At 49.1% G+C, this 17515-nt stretch overlaps 1 protein-coding gene across 1 annotated transcript in view; it reads right to left on the bottom strand.

Annotated features, from left to right (window-relative positions):
- Positions 1–17515, bottom strand: part of PTPRT (protein tyrosine phosphatase receptor type T) — a gene marked incomplete at both ends in the record, with an annotated part of 1089241 nt that overhangs the window by 37459 nt on the left and 1034267 nt on the right. The window contains 5 exon segments of the mRNA XM_081255209.1: positions 2493–2647; positions 6614–6730; positions 7440–7499; positions 9788–9885; positions 11244–11280. Of these exon segments, the coding sequence (XP_081111335.1) occupies positions 2493–2647; positions 6614–6730; positions 7440–7499; positions 9788–9885; positions 11244–11280 (467 nt within the window).

Here is a 17515-nt window from a genome sequence, read left to right as displayed (position 1 = left end):
TCCCTCATGGAAACAAGTGTCTTTGCTTGACAATGCGAAAATAAAAGGAAACGAAAAGAGGAAGGGCGGTGGACCAGGAAAGAAAGCAATATTGAATGACCGTAAATCCAAGGAGGACAGGCCAGCGGACCAACCGACACCCACAACGGTCTGGAGAGTAAACCCCTGGAAATCCACCCTCCATGATCTGGGAAGTCTTTGTCCTTGGTAAAATTTCATGGTTTGAATTGAGTAAAATCTGCCTTGTACTTGCCCCAGAATGCCTCCCCCCAAATCAAAACCCCCAGAAGGGACCCCCAAGCAGTCTGGGCCTCGGGGTCTAGGAGGGAACCCAAAGAGCCACTCGTCCACGTCTTCTCCCAAGTCTCATCCTCGACCTGTTTTAGGAGAAAGCAGCAGCCCGACTTGATTTTGAATCTCAGATCCACCACTAGTGGACAAGCTGCCTGGTGTCTGTGAGCCTCAGTTTTCTCACACGTGACACTCTTCCCTACAGGGTTCTTGGGAGGATTGATCCATTTATTTCAGCCTCACAGAGCAATTAAGCCCATGCTATTTGGGGTCAGACCCCTGGGATCAAACCCTGGCTCGACCACTGACTAGCTGTGTGACCTTGGGTGAATGACTCAATCTCTCTGGGTTTCAATACCCTCTTCCATAAAACGAGGCTGATGACAATAGCATTAATAGCACAATACACGTGAATTGCATGAAATGATGCTGAAAAAGCACAATGCGCAAAAATTGCTTAGCCCCGTGCCTGGTTACATAGCCATTTATTATAAATGTTTGCTACTTGTAGTCACCAGATATTTATTGAGCACTAGATGCTGGGCTCGGGAGTGGGGACGTGAAGGTAAGTCAGACATGGTTCCTGTCCTGAAGGATTAACAGTCTGGGGAGGGGGACTGCAGCGAGAGGCAGAGAATAGTATATAATATTTTTTTTTTTTTTTTTTTTTTTGTGGTATGTGGGCCTCTCACTGTTGTGGCCTCTCCCGTTGCGGAGCACAGGCTCCGGACGCACAGGCCCAGCGGCCATGGCTCACGGGCCCAGCCGCTCCGCGGCATGTGGGATCTTCCCAGACCGGGGCACGAACCCGTCTCCCCTGCATCGGCAGGCGGACTCCCAACCACTGCGCCACCAGGGAAGCCCAGTATATAATATTTTTAAGTGCTTACTATATGTGTGGAATTCTCTTAGGTACCTAGTATATGTTGGCCAACCCATTTAATCTTCAGGACAGCCTCAGGAGGGGGTACCACTCTGCTCAGGTGTGTCAGGGTGGCTTGGTATGGAGACACAGACATAGGGGCATCATGCAAGGAGGGCCTGATAAATGCTTGCCATTATCTCCCTTTCTTCCTTACCCCTGCTCTGGCTGCTCTTTGGGATATGGGACTTGGGGTGAACATTTTATTGTCCTCGAATTGTCATGAGATGTAAAGCAGAGACTAGATGCAGAATGCTTGGAGAGCCCAGTATGAGCTCCTAATCTTCAATGGACTCATCTGTGAAATGGGGTTTCTAATTCACACCTCGCTATTGTGGCGAAGGTAAATGGATGCTGTGTGAGAAAGGGGTGGCTCTGAGACACCTACAGCTTATGGTGTCTCTCCTTGACTTGGCTCAAGACCTTGCCTGATGTGGACACTGCCAGGGCAGAGATAACCTGCATGCAGTTAAGAGCATGCGGGGTCTGAAAAGATGGACCGGGCCCAAGGTCACATTGGAAAAGAGAGGCGCTTGCGGGGGAGGAAGCAAGCATGTTAGTTGGCCTTCAGGTCTGGACAGCTGCCCTCCTCCAATTCCTAATGCCCTTGACATGATACTTCATCTCCGTTTAGGAGGATTCCAAGATGTGCCCATCACTCCCGATGTGACTTTCTGGGTCAGAGCTGAAAATATCCCTTCTCCATAATAAGCTAAAACCTGACACTGTCCATTTACTCTCTACAAAGGACCCCGCAGGCCAGCAATCGATTTTTAAAATAAGAGAAATGAAGAGAAACACACTTCCACGGGGGCACCCTGCCGCCATGCCAAGGAGCTGAGGGTGAGCGTCAGGAGAAAATCATGTTAAATATCCTGCCTCTGCCATTTCACACCTGTGTGACCCGAGCAAAGTATCTACCTTCTTAGTGCCTCGGTTTTCTCATCTGTAAAATGGGAATGACAATAATGGCCACCTCTCAAGGTTGGGTGAGAAGTAAATGAAGTAATGCAGGTGAAGTGCATGTGTAGCAGACGCTGTCAGTGCCAAGCCCACGTCCTCGGGGTCTTTACTGTTTCAGGACAACAGCAATAGTAACAACTGCTACTGCTACTATTAGTATTATTATTGTTAGACTTAGGACCCTGGTCTCATCAGAAAAGGCTGGGAAGAGGGGACACAGGCAAAGAATAAAGGCCATTGGACAAGAGAGTACCCCCCTCACCGAGAGAGCAGAGCTGCAAAGGCCTCCTTGTTTAGGGTGGGGCCTTTCACTTACCTGCAGTGGACCACTATGGGCCCAGCTTCTGGGGGATTAAGGAACTTGACCTGGCGGACAAAGCCGAGGAGGCCGGTGGCATAGCAGGGGACGCCGTGGTCGGGCCAGCTGGTGAAGTGGAAGAGGCGGAGCTCCCGGATCTCATGGTAGCCTTTCTGAGGAGAGAACGGCCCTCTGTTCCTCCAGCTGCTGCCCCCAGCCACCCTGCCCAGCACCCATGGGGAGCCACGAGGCCATGAGCACTGAGGGTCCAGCTTCCCTGCTGTCAGAGAGGGCAAGGCCCTCAAAGGGTTAATAGGTGTTACTGCGCAGAGTGATTCTGCATCTCTTACATCTGGGAACTTTGGAAGTAAATAAAGTGAAACTGATGGCTCTACTGCAGGACTTCTCAGAGCCTTTACTGTGCTAACATGCACGCGGAATTCCCAAGGGGGCTTATAACAGTCACACTGTTTGCCCAGGGGACCCTCTTTTGATAAGTGTTTTATAGGACTTATATTCAGCAGAACATTCAGAAAAATGTTAGACTTCAACTCCAAGTTCAAGTTGTTTCCAGGGTAATACAAGGCCTTTCACTGATTGAGGACTGGTGTCCTTCAGTTCTCCAGTCTGGTCTATGATACTCTCCATGACTTTCAAAATAAAAAGGCAGACTTCTTTATTAATTAGATTCTTATTTAGAATGATAAAATATGAAACAAACAAAAGCAGAGGGGGTGGTGGGGCCTGGAGCTCCCATTGTTCCCCTTCCCATAGACATGCTCCAGGCCAAATGGCAGTTCTTGACTAGTCTATGGTCAGGTTATGTCTCTGAGCCTTTGCTTATGCACTGCCCCTACCTACCTTTCTCTACCTAGCAATCTCCTGCAGATATTAGAGGCGCTGAATAGGAAGAGTGTTCGATGGTTCATTTTTTCAGTTAAAAGATATTCACCAAGGGTTACCTGTGCCTAGCCTTGTGCTAGGCACTAGGAAGGTGGAAATAAAAGCCAAGTCCCTGTCCCTGGAACAGCTCATGGTCCAGTGGGGGAGGCAGGCGCCAAAGTGGACCTTTAATTCCATTAAAGTGCATAAAGGAATGTCAGCTAATCCCATTAGGGAGAGGAGAAATCAGAGAAGGCTTCCTGAAGGAGGGGATGCCTGACCTGAGTCTTGAAACATATTAATAATGAAAATAATAGCTAACGTTTATTAAGCATCGACTCTGTGCCTGTCACTCTTCTGACTTCTTCAATGTATTAATTCATTTAATCCCATATCAATCCTCATATTATCATCTCCATTTTAGGGATGAGGAAAGTGAGGCTAAGCAAGGCTAAGGAACATGCCCAAGGTCACACAACTAGTAAGCTGTAAAGTTACAGTCTAAAGCCTAGATGTCTGGCTCCACAGTCTGTCCTCCTAATCGTATGATACACTGAGGCTAAGTATTACCCAGTGGAAGGATGGAGGGATTCCTAGGCAGAGAGGCAGCTGGGGCAAAGGCCTGGGGACAGGACCTAGCATAGTAGGTGAAAAGAATCACAAACAGCCCAGGGCAATTCCAGAGAAGAGTGGAAGACAGGCAATGCAATGACGGACAGCGGGATGGGGCCGGTGTGGGGGCGGTGGGCGGCTGGGCGTGTACTGGATGCTACAAGGCTTTGTATCCCACTTTAAGGCCTTTGGGTTTTATCCCAGAGTCATTGGGGAGCTATAGGGAGGCTGCCCGGATGGTTACACAGAAGAGGAAATGCATCACCAGATGGGCATTTTGGGAGGATCACACTAGCCGCTACGTGGGGGAAGGATTTGGGGCAGGGGTATTGGTGGGCTGTGTAGAGGGCGCCAGGTCCCCTTTCCTGGGCCAGTGCACCCACCCCCAGCTACCCTGACCTTGGCTATGGACAGCTAACAATTAGCCCTTCTTCAGGAGAGTTGCTCTCAGCTGAACAGGAACCACCTCCTCTGGGAGCAGGGGATGGGCAGCTGGCATTCAGTGACCAACCGACTTTGTCAGTTTGCCCAGGGCTGAGGGGTTTCCCAGGACATGGGATTTTCAGTGCTAAAGCAGCCAGGGTGGTCCTGGGCAAACCAGAATAATGGGTTACTCTCATGGATGCGCCAAAGAACCCTTTGCCTCAAGATGGGTGCAACTCTGCGGTGTAACTCATGCCCCAGCTCTCCCTGTGGGACCAGGCCACAGCCTTGCTCAGCTCCTTCCCCGCCCTGTCCTGCCTCCCTCACCCCCCTTCTCCCCTGGGTTCTTCCTCAACACATCATCAAGGGCACCCAAATCCCTGCCTCAGGCTCTGCTTCCTAGAAACCTAAACTAAGACCGGGGGCAAGACTAGAGGCAGAAGCCCTGTCAGGAGGCAGCTGCGGGGTCTGGGCAGGAGGGAACAAAGGCTGGGGTTAAAGCGCTGACAGAAGAACTGAAGTAGAAGATAAAACAGCTTCGAGAATACTCAGAGTTTTCACCCCACCCTCCAAATCAACTCAGCCCCCGGAAGCCCTCATTCAAGCCCACACCACCTGCACTGCAACTGTTTATCAAGGGTCCTCTTTTCCTGGTGGGACTGTGTTCTCTTCAAGGGACAGACAACACTGCCTGTTTATTATTTCTGGGTCCCCAGGAACTGATTCTGAGCTGATAACCCAGGCAGTGTTTGCTGAGCACCTGCCTGTGTACTGTGGAGAAGCTGGCTAAGTTGAGTTAATCCTCCGAGGCCCGTGGAGACCTTGAAGGGTGTCTTCCTATGGGTAATAGCTTCCCTGGTGATTGAAAGAAAGACAAAAAGACAGCCTAAGAAACGACGACGACTCCTCAACACACTGGGTGGGCTTCAGTTCCCCAAGGCCTCCCCTTGGCTCCGAGTCTGGGTCCCCAGTCACCCAGCTCATGCCCAGCACCAAATGCAAGTATGGTAGCTGAGACTGTTGTTTGTGGTGCTATGTTCCAGGCCTCAACTGCAGGAGTGCTGGCTGCTAGTGACTCACACATGTCCCCTGTTCTGGAGAAGTGCCCTCAGCTGACAGGAGCTGGCCCACCCTGGAGGTTACCCCGCAGTGGCTGGTCCACAGTCAGTCAGTGGACTGATTAAAACAAGGGGGCACCTCTGTGGTGTGTTTACGCTCCAGAGGCCCCCGTGGGTCAGGCCTAGGCTAGACTTTGCCAGAGACTCTGAACTTGCCCTGGCCCTTCCTCTTTCCTCTCCAGCTTCTCTTGCTGTCTTACAAGTTTCTCTGGGAGTGCTCCCTTGATACACCACATACAAGGGAAACCTTGTCTCAGGCTCTGCGTCTAAGGAACCCAGCCTAAGATCACAGCAAGGTACCTTGTAGCAGAGGGGTGTCCTTCCCTCCTGGCTCTTCATCTGAGTCTGCAGATATAGGCCTTTAGGAGCCCAGGGGTTGGAGGGGGCAGTGCTGGGAGCAAACAGTGTGTCCTGCCAGCACCGTGCATGCGGGAATGGCACCATGCATGTGCCTGCTTTGGCACTCACAAGGACTTGTCAATCCCCAAGGGCACCGTTCTCAGAGCACTGAAGTCTCTGGTGTTTTTGCATCCTCAGGCCTGTGGCCACTTGGTTCATTAATGATGTTACTTTTAGAAAATGGCAGCTATGGTTTTGACAACTGTCTCCAGACACTGGTAAATGTCCCTGTGAGACAGTCACCCCCAGTTGAGAACCATAGGCCTAGAACATGTCAAGATCTTCTTTCCCCTCCAGACTCTGCATGGTTCTTTCCCTCCTCCTGAGATAATATTCCTCCTGCTCTTCCCTTGGCTGGCTCTTTCTCATCCTTCACTGTCTGCTTAAATGCCTCCTCCTCCTGGAGGTCCTCTCTGATCACCCCATCCTCCCGTGGATTTCTGTCTCCCCCGCTTGGCATGTTTCCCCTGTGGCTTTTATTACCATGTGTCATTATTCTATTTGTCTGGCGAATTCTATTTGTCCCTCCTGCTAGATGCGGGGTCCTTTGGAGCAGGGTCCACGTCCAAGCTGATTGCCAATCTCTCACTGGTGCCCAGTGCAGGGTGGGTACACAGCAGCCCCTTGGTCGCTGCCATGTCCTGGATGAACAAACAAGCTGGCTTGCCTGGAGGGCAGGCTGCACACGGCCGCAGGGAAGCTTACCTTCTGGACCGTGAAGGTGCGGATGATATACTCTGCCAGGGGCTCTGTTTCGATCAGGGTGACTTTAATGTCTCCATAAACCTCCATGTCATCCGGCCAGTATCGCACACACTTCACCTGCGGGAAAGGACGGGGACAGTACGAGTGAGTGGGCGGCTGAGCGTGTGTGGCCATCTCATCTGGCTTCCCGTCCGAATAAACTCAAGGGTGACCTTGGTGGATTTTTAGTCAAGGCATTCTCAGCTGGCCGGGGAGGGCAAAATACACAGGGACCAGCTCACTCCTAGGGGAACTGGAGCCGCGGGCGATAACGGTGGTACCTTCTTTGGCAGAGCTCCTGGTACTTTTCAAATCCATTACCACACTAAGAGATCAACTAGGTCTGGGGGAGATGGGCAGGTGGCAATCTCCCCACTGTACAGATGAACATCATACTCAAGTCGGGAGGTTTGGTGACTTGTCCACGGTCACGTGGCCAGTTTTCTACCTTTGGTTGAGTCCTCTTTTTCTGCAATAGGCTGGGGCAGCTGAGTAGTATCAGCAGAGCAGAGATGAGAATAAAAGGTGGGAATAGTGAGGAGGTGGAAGCAGACATGGCTGGGAGAGGGTCATTAATTTTACGAGGGGGCTGGAAGGAGAAAAAGGCTCGTTGTTGGGAAAAGGAAGGAAGGTGCTGGGCTCAAAAGGAAGACGTTTGCTGCTGCTCTCTGCCCCAGGGGTGGGTGCAGAGGCCATGAACAAGCCACTCCCACACCTGGTTCTGAGTCACATGCCGCAGGAGGAAAAAGAGATCATCGTTTTCCCCGTAAAAGAACAAAAGTATTACCATTCCGGGGGACGCCGAGCGGCTTAGAGTGGCATTTCCCACAGTGTGTCCCGCTGGGTGCTGATAGGTGTTAGGTAAAAAACAAGAAACAAAAACAAAAAAAGGTTTTGTGGTCAAATGAGTTTGGGAAATGCTGGATTAAACAAAGTTAAACAGGCCACTTTGCTACAGGACTGCTCAGCTCATTCACGTGCTAACGCTAATGTGCTTTTCAACTCTCCGAAAGGGGCAAAGAGTACACAGCATTTCCCAAACGTATTTAACCATGGAACCCCCTGTTCACTAAGCATCATGCAGACTAGCATCCCATGGAACCCACTTAGGGAAATGCTGATTTAGTGCAACAGGGTTTGGAGGCAAACGGATGCATTGCTTCGTTCTAACACGCTGTAGCTGAGTAGCTTCCAGAAAGTACTGAAACCTCTCTGAGCCTCAGCTTCCTATGAATAATGAGAGCTAACACTTACTAACTGCTTACAGTGTCTAGCTCTCTTTACTAAGTGTTCTACAAATACTTTACACGGATTCCTTTAATTATGACTTATCACCACACCCTGATGATGAAGTAGATATTATTATTAGCCCCATTTTACAGATGAGGAATCAGAAGCAAAGGGAGGCTAAGGAAATTGCCCAAGGTCAACTGTCAGTAAGGGATGGAGCCAGGATGCAAAGCCAGGCCGTCTGAATAATGACCAGGAACATCGCCTTGTACAATTGCTGTGAGATAAAGTGAAGTAATGCATAACGCACAACAGTGTCTGGCACAGAGCTTCGCTCCTGGCAGGTGTTTCATGAAGAAATTGCTCTCCTGTCCCCTCTCCCAATTCGAATTAGATTCACAATCAAGGGAATCTGTCTCCAGTGAGGGGTCATGTTATAGAACAGGCTGGAATGTGCCTATGAATTCTTAAATCCTGGGCTGGACATTTTGTCCACGGTAGCTGCTCCCTGGGCCTGAGTCCCTGGGGCGTAGTCTTGAGTAGGGGGACCACGACCACTAGAACGAGAGCCAGGAGCCAGAGATCGTGGCCGGGTGACTTCAGGGTATTCCCTCCACTCCTCTGGGTCTGTTTCCTCATCTGTAAAACTGGGCAATGGACTAAACAAGAGTGGGCTCAAGGCCAAAGTCTCTTCTGGCCCTCAGTTCCTGTTAGGCCACGAGATGTCCAAAGCCCTTTGCTGAATCATGACCGACAGCCCAGATTCTCCCCCTTCCCATTATCTTGGAGGCTGGGACTCTTTATTTTAATGGATTATCTGGTTCTTGCCAGAAGAAAAACTTACCTGCCCTGTCTTTAGTTAGCTCATGTGATAAGTAGAGAGGCCCTCTTGATTCTAGTGTCTGTGCACCCAGCACCCACCCACCCCCATGCCACAGTTTACCAAGTAGGTGAAAGCAAAAGCTGGGAAGAGCAGTCCCATTTCTAAGCCCTAGGAGTAGCCAAGGAGCACACAGGAGAGAGTCGAGACGGAGCAGAGTGAGAGACCAAGGTCTAAACCCTGAAGAATGTCAAGGTTTCGAGGAACAAAGGGTCAGATGCTGCTGAGAGGTTGAGTACAATGAGAAGAGAGAAACGGCTATGGATTTGTCACCATGAAGGGTGCTGGAGATACTGACGAATCACTGTGGGTGGGATGGAGGGAGCAGCTACATGGCAGTGGATGGAAGAGAACGGAAGGGAAGCAGCAGAGTCTGTGTGTGAGATCTCAAGAGTCTGGCAGAAAAGCAGGGACAGGAGAAGCAGTTTTGTTTGCCTGCTTTATATTTCTAAGGGGGAAGGTACTCAGGATGTCTGTAGGCTGAGGGACATAATCTAGCAACGGGAAAGAGAATTACTTTCCAAGCGAGAGGGGGAGAATGAGAAATTCTTGAGCGGAATCTGTGACTCAACGCACTAGGAATTGCCTTTGGAAGGGCAAGAGTCACGTCTCCTATCACATTAGGCTGCGCCATAAGAAACAGCTGATATTCTACCATTTGGGGTCAACAAAAACAGCCACGTCTTATGGTTCAGCCTGATAATAGAGGAGAAGAATGAGAAGATGGTTGTAGACACAAGAAGGATGCAGCTTTGCGGTGTGAAGATGAGCATTCACGTCTGATGGCTGTAATTTCCTCAAAGTCTATGAGATGACATCATCAGCAGAGAGTGAGGGTGGAGAAAGGGGTGAGAGGGTTTTGCAGGGAAAAGACGTTCCTCGACTATGAACAGGAGGGAGGAGTTCTCACTCGTAGGGTGCCGTGAGGGTGAAATGTGGAACGGGAGGCGCTTGGCACAAAGAGATGCTGGGGAGTGGAACGCCAGCCAGCAAACTCCATCCAGCTACCCACAGGAGGGGCTTACCCTGCCCACTTCCACGAGGTTTGTGACCATGACGATGCTGGCCGAGTTCTCCTGCCAGATCATTCTCCAGAAGTCCTTTACGGTCTCCTGCATGGGACCTGCCAACAGAGAAGGTGTCAGGGTCAGACTGCAATTGCAAGGAAGCAGACAAGAGGCTTGTCCCTCCTGGCTGGTCGGTCAAGGCTCCGGATGGGTGAGCAAGAGTGAGGTCAGTGATTCCTATTGGGACACAAGTAGCGGAGACTGGGGACTGAAGCGCGTGAGGTCAGAGTGCGCACGAGAAAAGCCGTACTCCAGCTAGCAGGGTCTGCGGCGTCCCCTGGAAATGCCCGCAGCTTCTCCTCTTCGTCGTTCTCCTGCTCAGACCCTTTCCACCAGCCCCACTTTCCCGCCAACCATCACCTTATATTAGGGGTGAATGACATAGCTTAAGGGAGTTTTCAAAAATTGGGCTCCAGAACCTCAGTGAGAGACGGGAAGGAAATTGGGGTGTGGGTGGGGTGGGAGGGCAGAGCAGCTGCCGGGAGTCAGATGCTGAGAGCACAGACAGAAGGTGCCCGCTTCTGAGCCTGACAAAGGCACTTGTCTGGAGCCTGGACAGAAAGGAGGGAAGAAAAATAGACAAGAAATGGGAGACAGAACCTGAGAGTCCAAAGCAATTTCCTTGGGAATTTCTCTTTCCATGTCCTGGGCCTCCATCATTTTTAAAATTACAAGAGTAATAAGTGTATCTGATACAAAAGTTTGAATGCCATTTTTCTGTATAAATATACATATATGTGTATATTTATTGTATTTGCTATAATAAGCGTTCTATCTATTATACGTATTTTCCCATGCCCTTAAAAACTCTTACCTGCCATGACATTTTTCACAGCTGCATAATTTTCCATAATATAGAAGTGTCACACTTTAACCAATCTACCAATTGATGGGCATTTAAGATTTTTCACTTTTTTTCCTGTTAGATAACACTGTGAAGGGTATCTTATTATATGTGTCACTGTCCACATATATATAATCATCCACAGGATTTCCTCCCAGCACTGTTTGAGAGGTATAGTCATTTTTAAGTCTTCTGATAACATCCTGGTAAGTTGCTTTCTGGGAGCATCGGCTGCCTCTCTCTCCCGTGCACACACCCATCGAGGAGCTAAGGCACCAAAAGCTCCAGTTCCAGATGGTGGATATTGATGGCACATGCCTGAGGCTGATGCTTTTGGTCCAGGGCCCATCTCTCTTGACCATTTCCTAGTGACACCTCCTTCCTCTCTCCCTTATGTCCCTGCCCCGATAGCTGAACTTGTCACCTCCTTCCTTCCCAAACAAATGAACAATCTCGAGACCTCGGGAGGCTCTCCAGCCCTGCTCCTATATGACTTCTTGGCTAGTAGAAGCTCATTCCTCTCCTCCAGTGTAAGGCAAGGGCCCTTTAGAGGAAAAGGAGGGCACTTACCTTGAGTAGCAATGTAGTGCCGAGGTCGATGGTACCCCTGGATGACAAAAGAAAAGTACAGTGAATCTTACAAACAGCACAATACTAACAATTATCCTTTCCGAGGCTCGGTCTCTTCATAAGCAAAATGAAACTAGCATTAGACATTTCCCAGAGAAGTGGCAAAGATTAAATAAGATAATGCATGTAAAATGCTTCGTCCATCACTAAATGTTAGCTATTATTATAGCTCCTTGTGAGCGGCCCGTACAGGCTTGCCTTGGAGCCACGGACTGGGAGCAAAAATCAGATGGCCATCAGTTATGGCTATGCACCCAGAAAAAGGTGGAAAAGGAATCTTCAGGTTTCTGTGGGATATCAACCACCACCAGGTCTTTCCTGGGCCGTGATTACATGCAGGACACTGTGCAAGGCCCCGTAGGGCACCTGAAAGAAGAAAACAATCACCTTGCTGGCTCCTTGCATCAGTAACAATTAGAAAAAGATGCCACACTGCCTCTCTGTGCTACATGGCTGGGCTTGGAACTGAAGTTCCTTTCATTGAAGCGGGAGACCCCAGGTAGGTGTGCCCTAGAGACTGATAAAGCCACTTTCAGATTCAGAGATCAGTTTCTGATTTCCCTGTACATTACAGAGTCTTCAGTAGGCCCTGCTGGGCTCTGATGTGTGGTTACTCTGGTGCCCCATAATCCTAATCATTGGGGAACGGTTGAGGACAACCTTCTCTTTTGTGTGGGCATGTCCTACATGGAGGGTCCCCTTTCTTGTTACAGAGAGGAAGTATATCACACTGGGTAGAAGTTCAAGTTTTGGAGACAGATCTGCACTTAGTACATAACATTGAATGTAATTAGTATTTATTGAATGAGTAAACATATGAACGAAAGGATAAATTAAAAAAATATATAGATGCCAATTATGGAGCCTGTTGATGGAGAGGGTATTGGAAAGTCCTGAAACTCCACTTTCTTTTATAGTTAACAATCTCAGGAGAAAACAAACCCGAAAGTCTGATGAACACCTATTTTTGTCTTAAACGTTGCTGATGAGTCTTTGTGTTCTGCTGAGGAGGATAAGCTGCCTCAAGATCCTCTTCTTTAGGAAATCAACCAGAAAAGTCATCTGCATGGTTCGTGGAGAAACAGACATGATGGTGTCTCAGAAGTTCTGGATCCACTTTCTGATTCAAAGATTCATGTCTAAGTCCCCTGTACATCTCTCTACCTCAGACTTCCACTTGCTCCATAAATATTTAGTAGGTACTTTGTAATAATTACCTGGCATACTCTAGGAACACCTGGGTTGACTGTCAGTGACAACCCAAGGCCAGTGTCATGGCTACAACTGTTGGATTAACCACCAGGAATCAACAGCCCCACCTAAACTCTTTGTTTGAGTGGTCCTGTCTTCTTAGTGAGGTTGTCAGCTTCTTGAGGACAAACACTGCCTCCTAAGTTTTAAAAAATTTTCTGTGGAGCCTAGCACCGTGTGAATCCCAGAGCAAATGCCCAATAAACAAGCTGCTGAGAGACCAACCAGAAAGGCAACATATAGTTATTAGAGAAATGCAAATCAAAACCACAATGGGGTACCACCTCACACTGGTCAGCATGGCCATCATTAAAAAGTCTCCAAATAACATGCTGGCGAGGGTGTGGAGAAAAGGGAAGCCTCCTACACTGTTAGTGGGAATGTAAATTGGTGCAGCCACTGTGGAAAACAGTATGGAGGTTCCTCAAAAAAAAACTAGAGTTGCCATATGATCCAGCAATCCCACTCTTGGGCATATATCTGGACAAAATTATAATTCAAAGAGATACATGCACCCCTATGTTCATAGCAGCACTATTCACAATAGCCAGGACATGGAAACAACCTAAATGTCCATTGACAGATGAATGGATAAAGAAGATGTGGTACATATATACAATGGAATACTACTTGGCCATAAAAAGAATGAAATAATGCCATTTGCAGTGACGTGGATGGACCTAGGGATTATCATACTGAGTGAAGTAAGTCAGAAAGAGAAAGACAAATACCATATGATATCACTTATATGTGGAATCTAAAATATGACACAAATGAACTTATTTATGAAACAGAAACAGACTCACAGACATAGAGGACAGACTTGTGGTTGCCAAGGGGGAGAGGGGGTGGGGAGGGATGGATTGGGAGTTTGGGATTACCAGATGCAAACTAGTATATATAGAAACAACAAGGTCCTAGTGTATAGCACAGGGAACTATATTCAATATCCTGTGATAAACTGGGCTTCGCTGGTGGCGCAGTGGTTGAGAATCTGCCTGCTATGCAGGGGACACAGGTTCAAGCCCTGGTCTGGGAAGATCCCACATGCCGTGGAGCAACTAGGCCTGTGAGCCACAATTACTGAGCCTGCGCATCTGGAGCCTGTGCTCTGCGACAAGAGAGGCCGCGATAGTGAGAGGCCTGCGCACCACGATGAAGAGTGGCCCCCGCTTGCCACAACTAGAGAAAGCCCTCGCACAGAAACAAAGACCCAACACAGCCACAAAAAAAAAAAAAAAAAAAAAAGAGTTCCAATTTCAACGGTCAGCTACTCTTACAAATTCCTACAATCAGAAAATGCAAACTTAAAAAAAAAATCCTGTGATAAACTATAATGGAAAAGAATATGACAAAGAATGTATATATATGTGTATAACGGAATCATTGTGCTGTTCAGCAGAAATTAACACAACATTGTAAACCAACTACATTTCAACAAAATAAATTAAAAAAAAAAAGAAAGGCAGCATAGCATGGCGGTTTTATGCACGGACTCTGAATTTAAACTGCCTGGGTGTGAATCCTGGCTCCGTCCCTTTTAGGCTGTGCGGTCTGGGGCAGGTTACTTAACCTCCTTGTGCCTCAATTAATTTTTGCTGTTAAATGGGGATAACAGCATTTACATTACAGCCTTGCTGTTAGGGTTGTGAGTTAATATATGACAGTTACTATGTACCAGGCACTGGTCTAGGATTTAACATATATGTCTTTGCTATTATTGTTATTTTTTTGTGTATCTGGAAAGCATTCACTGAGTGCCTACCATGATTAAAAGTCTGTTTTGGCCATCAGGGAGATCCTGAGATGGGAAGCCCTCCCCTCCCCTTTGCTTTCCTGCTCTGCCTATAAATGTAGTAACTGAGCCCTTCTCTGAGCCGTGAGAGGTAGGAAGGAAGACGAGAGGGACAAAGAGCTCTCTGTTCCTTTGAGTTAAGATGGACAGGGCTTCCCAGGCTCACAGGAAGAATCAGACTATGGGAGCCTTCTTGAGTAGGCTTGGGAACAGAAAACAGTACCCTACAGTGTGGAAAGATGCGGTTTCTCAAGCCCATCCTCTCCTGTCATCCCCACATCATTCCTTCTTACAGCCTTCATCCTCCCTGATCTGGGCCAAGACAATAGCCTCATGCTGGCCTCCCTGCCTCCAGTCCAGTCCCAGAGCCCATCTGCTTCCTGCCAGAGTGAACTCCCCAGTGTACATATGATTATGTTGTTTCCCCACTTAAAAGCCTGCAGTGGCTCCCCGCTGCCTGTACAATAATGTCCAAACGCCTTAGCTTGGGACGAATCCCCTGTCTCCATCCTCATCTTCAGCCTCATTTCCAGTTGTCCCTCTCCGGGCCCTTCCATGTACCCTATGCCCCAGCTTCCCACACTGCACTTCAAATGAGCCTTCCTTCCTCCTAAGCCCTGCAGGGCTTGGTAGATGCCCAATTAACACCCTTACAATGCATGTTGCAACAAGTTTGTTTGTTTGTTTTTTAATACTTTCTCCTTCTGGGCCATGGGACAGGCCACCCAGAGCTGGGTATAGTTTTCAGCAGAGACTGTTCGGTGGCATACATGCATGAACATGTCTCTGAGGTGAGGTTGGGGCATTCCCTTAAGGCCTTAATTGGCAGACAAAAGGCAAAAGACAAAATGCATGGGATTTGGAAGATTCTAACACACTTCAATGTCAATGGGATGAAAATTCTGAGCAAGAAATTCACATTTGAACTGTGGGAGTGAGATGACTTGGTTTCACTATTTTGTTCATTTGTTTGCTCACTCAGTCCTTCAATACTCAATTGACAGGTATTAACTGAGCATCTACTACTCCGTACAAGGCGCTGGAAGTACAAAAGTGGACCTGATGGATGTGGGCTCAGATTCTGAGCAGCTTGTAGACATCAACAAACCGGGATAAGGGCCACCAAGAGGACAATGTGCCAGGAGGCCAGAGAAGTGTTCTCTGAGGTCACTGGAGTTGAACTGGCCCCTTAAGCCTAGTTTGGGCATCTCAACACCCCTGTTATTCCCATTTCATCCCTTCAGCAATATTCTCAGTTTTCCTACCACCCTCCCCATGGCTCATTGGCTGTCTTGCTCTTCTTCAGAAGCAGCCATCATGTTTCCACCTATAGGCCTTAGCACTGGCCCCTACCCATGCCTGCCGTGCCTGTCCCCACATAACCAAGTGCTTTGCTCCCCCCTTCCATCCAGGCTTCTGCTGGGACGGCAGTCACCTCCACAGACAGCCCTTACCTGCCCACCCTGACATCCTTGGTTCTTTCTGCTTTCTCTGGTTTACTTTTCTCCAGGGCACTCACCACCAAAGTCTTTGTTTAGTTACATGCTTATCATCTGTTTTCCCAGTCGAATGAGAGCTCCAGCAGGGCAGGGCTGTAACGGGCTTGCTCATGGCTGTGTCCCCAGCATGGATAAGTCTGCCTGGGCAGTCAGCCCTGATAAATGCATACAGCATGAACGCATGCATGCTGTGTTCCTGTCCACACGTGGCATCCGAGTCAAGTGACCCTCTCTGGCCTCCAGAAACCCACGCAGTCCCCAAGAGAAAGCATTCTAACCACCTGACTCTTCAGCAATGGAGATGAAAGGAAATGTACTGCTCAGTTGGGGCTGCTCTGGGGATTTCCCAAGAGCGGGTACAGAAAACTTCCTATAACCTTAAAAGAACTTTGAGTTCACTTAAGTCCCACCTACACAGCATGCATACATGGACTGCAAACCGGCACTGGGCCTGCCTCCAGCTGCCTGTGAGCAGTGGGAAAGAGGTTTGCATCCAACATGCGTTTATCTCGCTCCACGCTCATGCATCTGTTACTTACTGGGGACCCAGAGACGATATTTATTTCCAGACTGGTAATTTATAACAGATTCAAGTGTCCAATACATTCTCGGGTGTGCAAACAAACGTGCCGGAGGGATGGTTCAGACAGGAGGAGAACCACGGCCTCTGGAGGCCTACACAGGGCTGGCCCCATCTAGCTCATTATCCACATGGAGTTGTTTTAATGAATCATCAAGATCCAATTGTGGATAAATGATTCTAGCATGGGCAGTCAGCCCTCTGGAGTGCAAGGAGGATTTGCACTGGGTGGAAACCAGGGCCAAGGGGTGAGCCCTAGACAGCTACCTAGGGTGTGTCTGCCCAGAATCCCCACAGAGACCCTGGGAATTTTGACTTTGCTGGAGTGTACAGGGGGTCACAACTGATGTGATCCCCCTCCCCTCCACCCCGTACTGCTCACACTGTGCTAAAAGGAGCTCATGCTTGGTGTCTTCTCTGTCCCTCCACTGACTCTCTATTCCCTTCCCTGCTCTGCTCGTGCCCTGGGAGGTTGACCTGTATGGATGACACCACGGGCTTCCATGCCCCCCAGCTGCTAGTTGGGTTTGGTCACATGGACGACACCACGGGCTTCCATGCCCTCCAGCTGCTAGTTGGGTTTGGTCACGTGGACGACACCACAGGGCTTCCATGCCCTCCAGCTGCTAGTTGGGTTTGGTCATATGGATGACACCACGGGCTTCCATGCCCTCCAGCTGCTAGTTGGGTTTGGTCACATGGACGACACCACGGGCTTCCATGCCCTCCAGCTGCTAGTTGGGTTTGGTCACATGGACGACACCACGGGCTTCCATGCCCTCCAGCTGCTAGTTGGGTTTGGTCACGTGGACGACACCACGGGCTTCCATGCCCTCCAGCTGCTAGTTGGGTTTGGTCATATGGACGACACCACGGGCTTCCATGCCCTCCAGCTGCTAGTTGGGTTTGGTCATATGGACGACACCATGGGCTTCCATGTCCTCCAGCTGCTGGCTGGGTTTGGTCAATGTGGAGAAGCAGCAGAAGCTCAGAGGCCATTGGGAGGTTGGGGTGTATGTTCTTTTGGGTCTCTCCCTATCAGGTCACCATGGCTTGGCCTTGACTTTCCATCAAAGGCTACAGCTCC

Source organism: Mesoplodon bidens, assembly GCF_964165515.1.
Source record: "Mesoplodon bidens genome assembly, chromosome: 15".
Classification (NCBI taxonomy): domain Eukaryota; kingdom Metazoa; phylum Chordata; class Mammalia; order Artiodactyla; family Ziphiidae; genus Mesoplodon; species Mesoplodon bidens.
The sequence above is the reverse complement of the archived record's forward strand: the minus strand, read 5'-3'. Positions and strand labels throughout refer to the sequence as shown.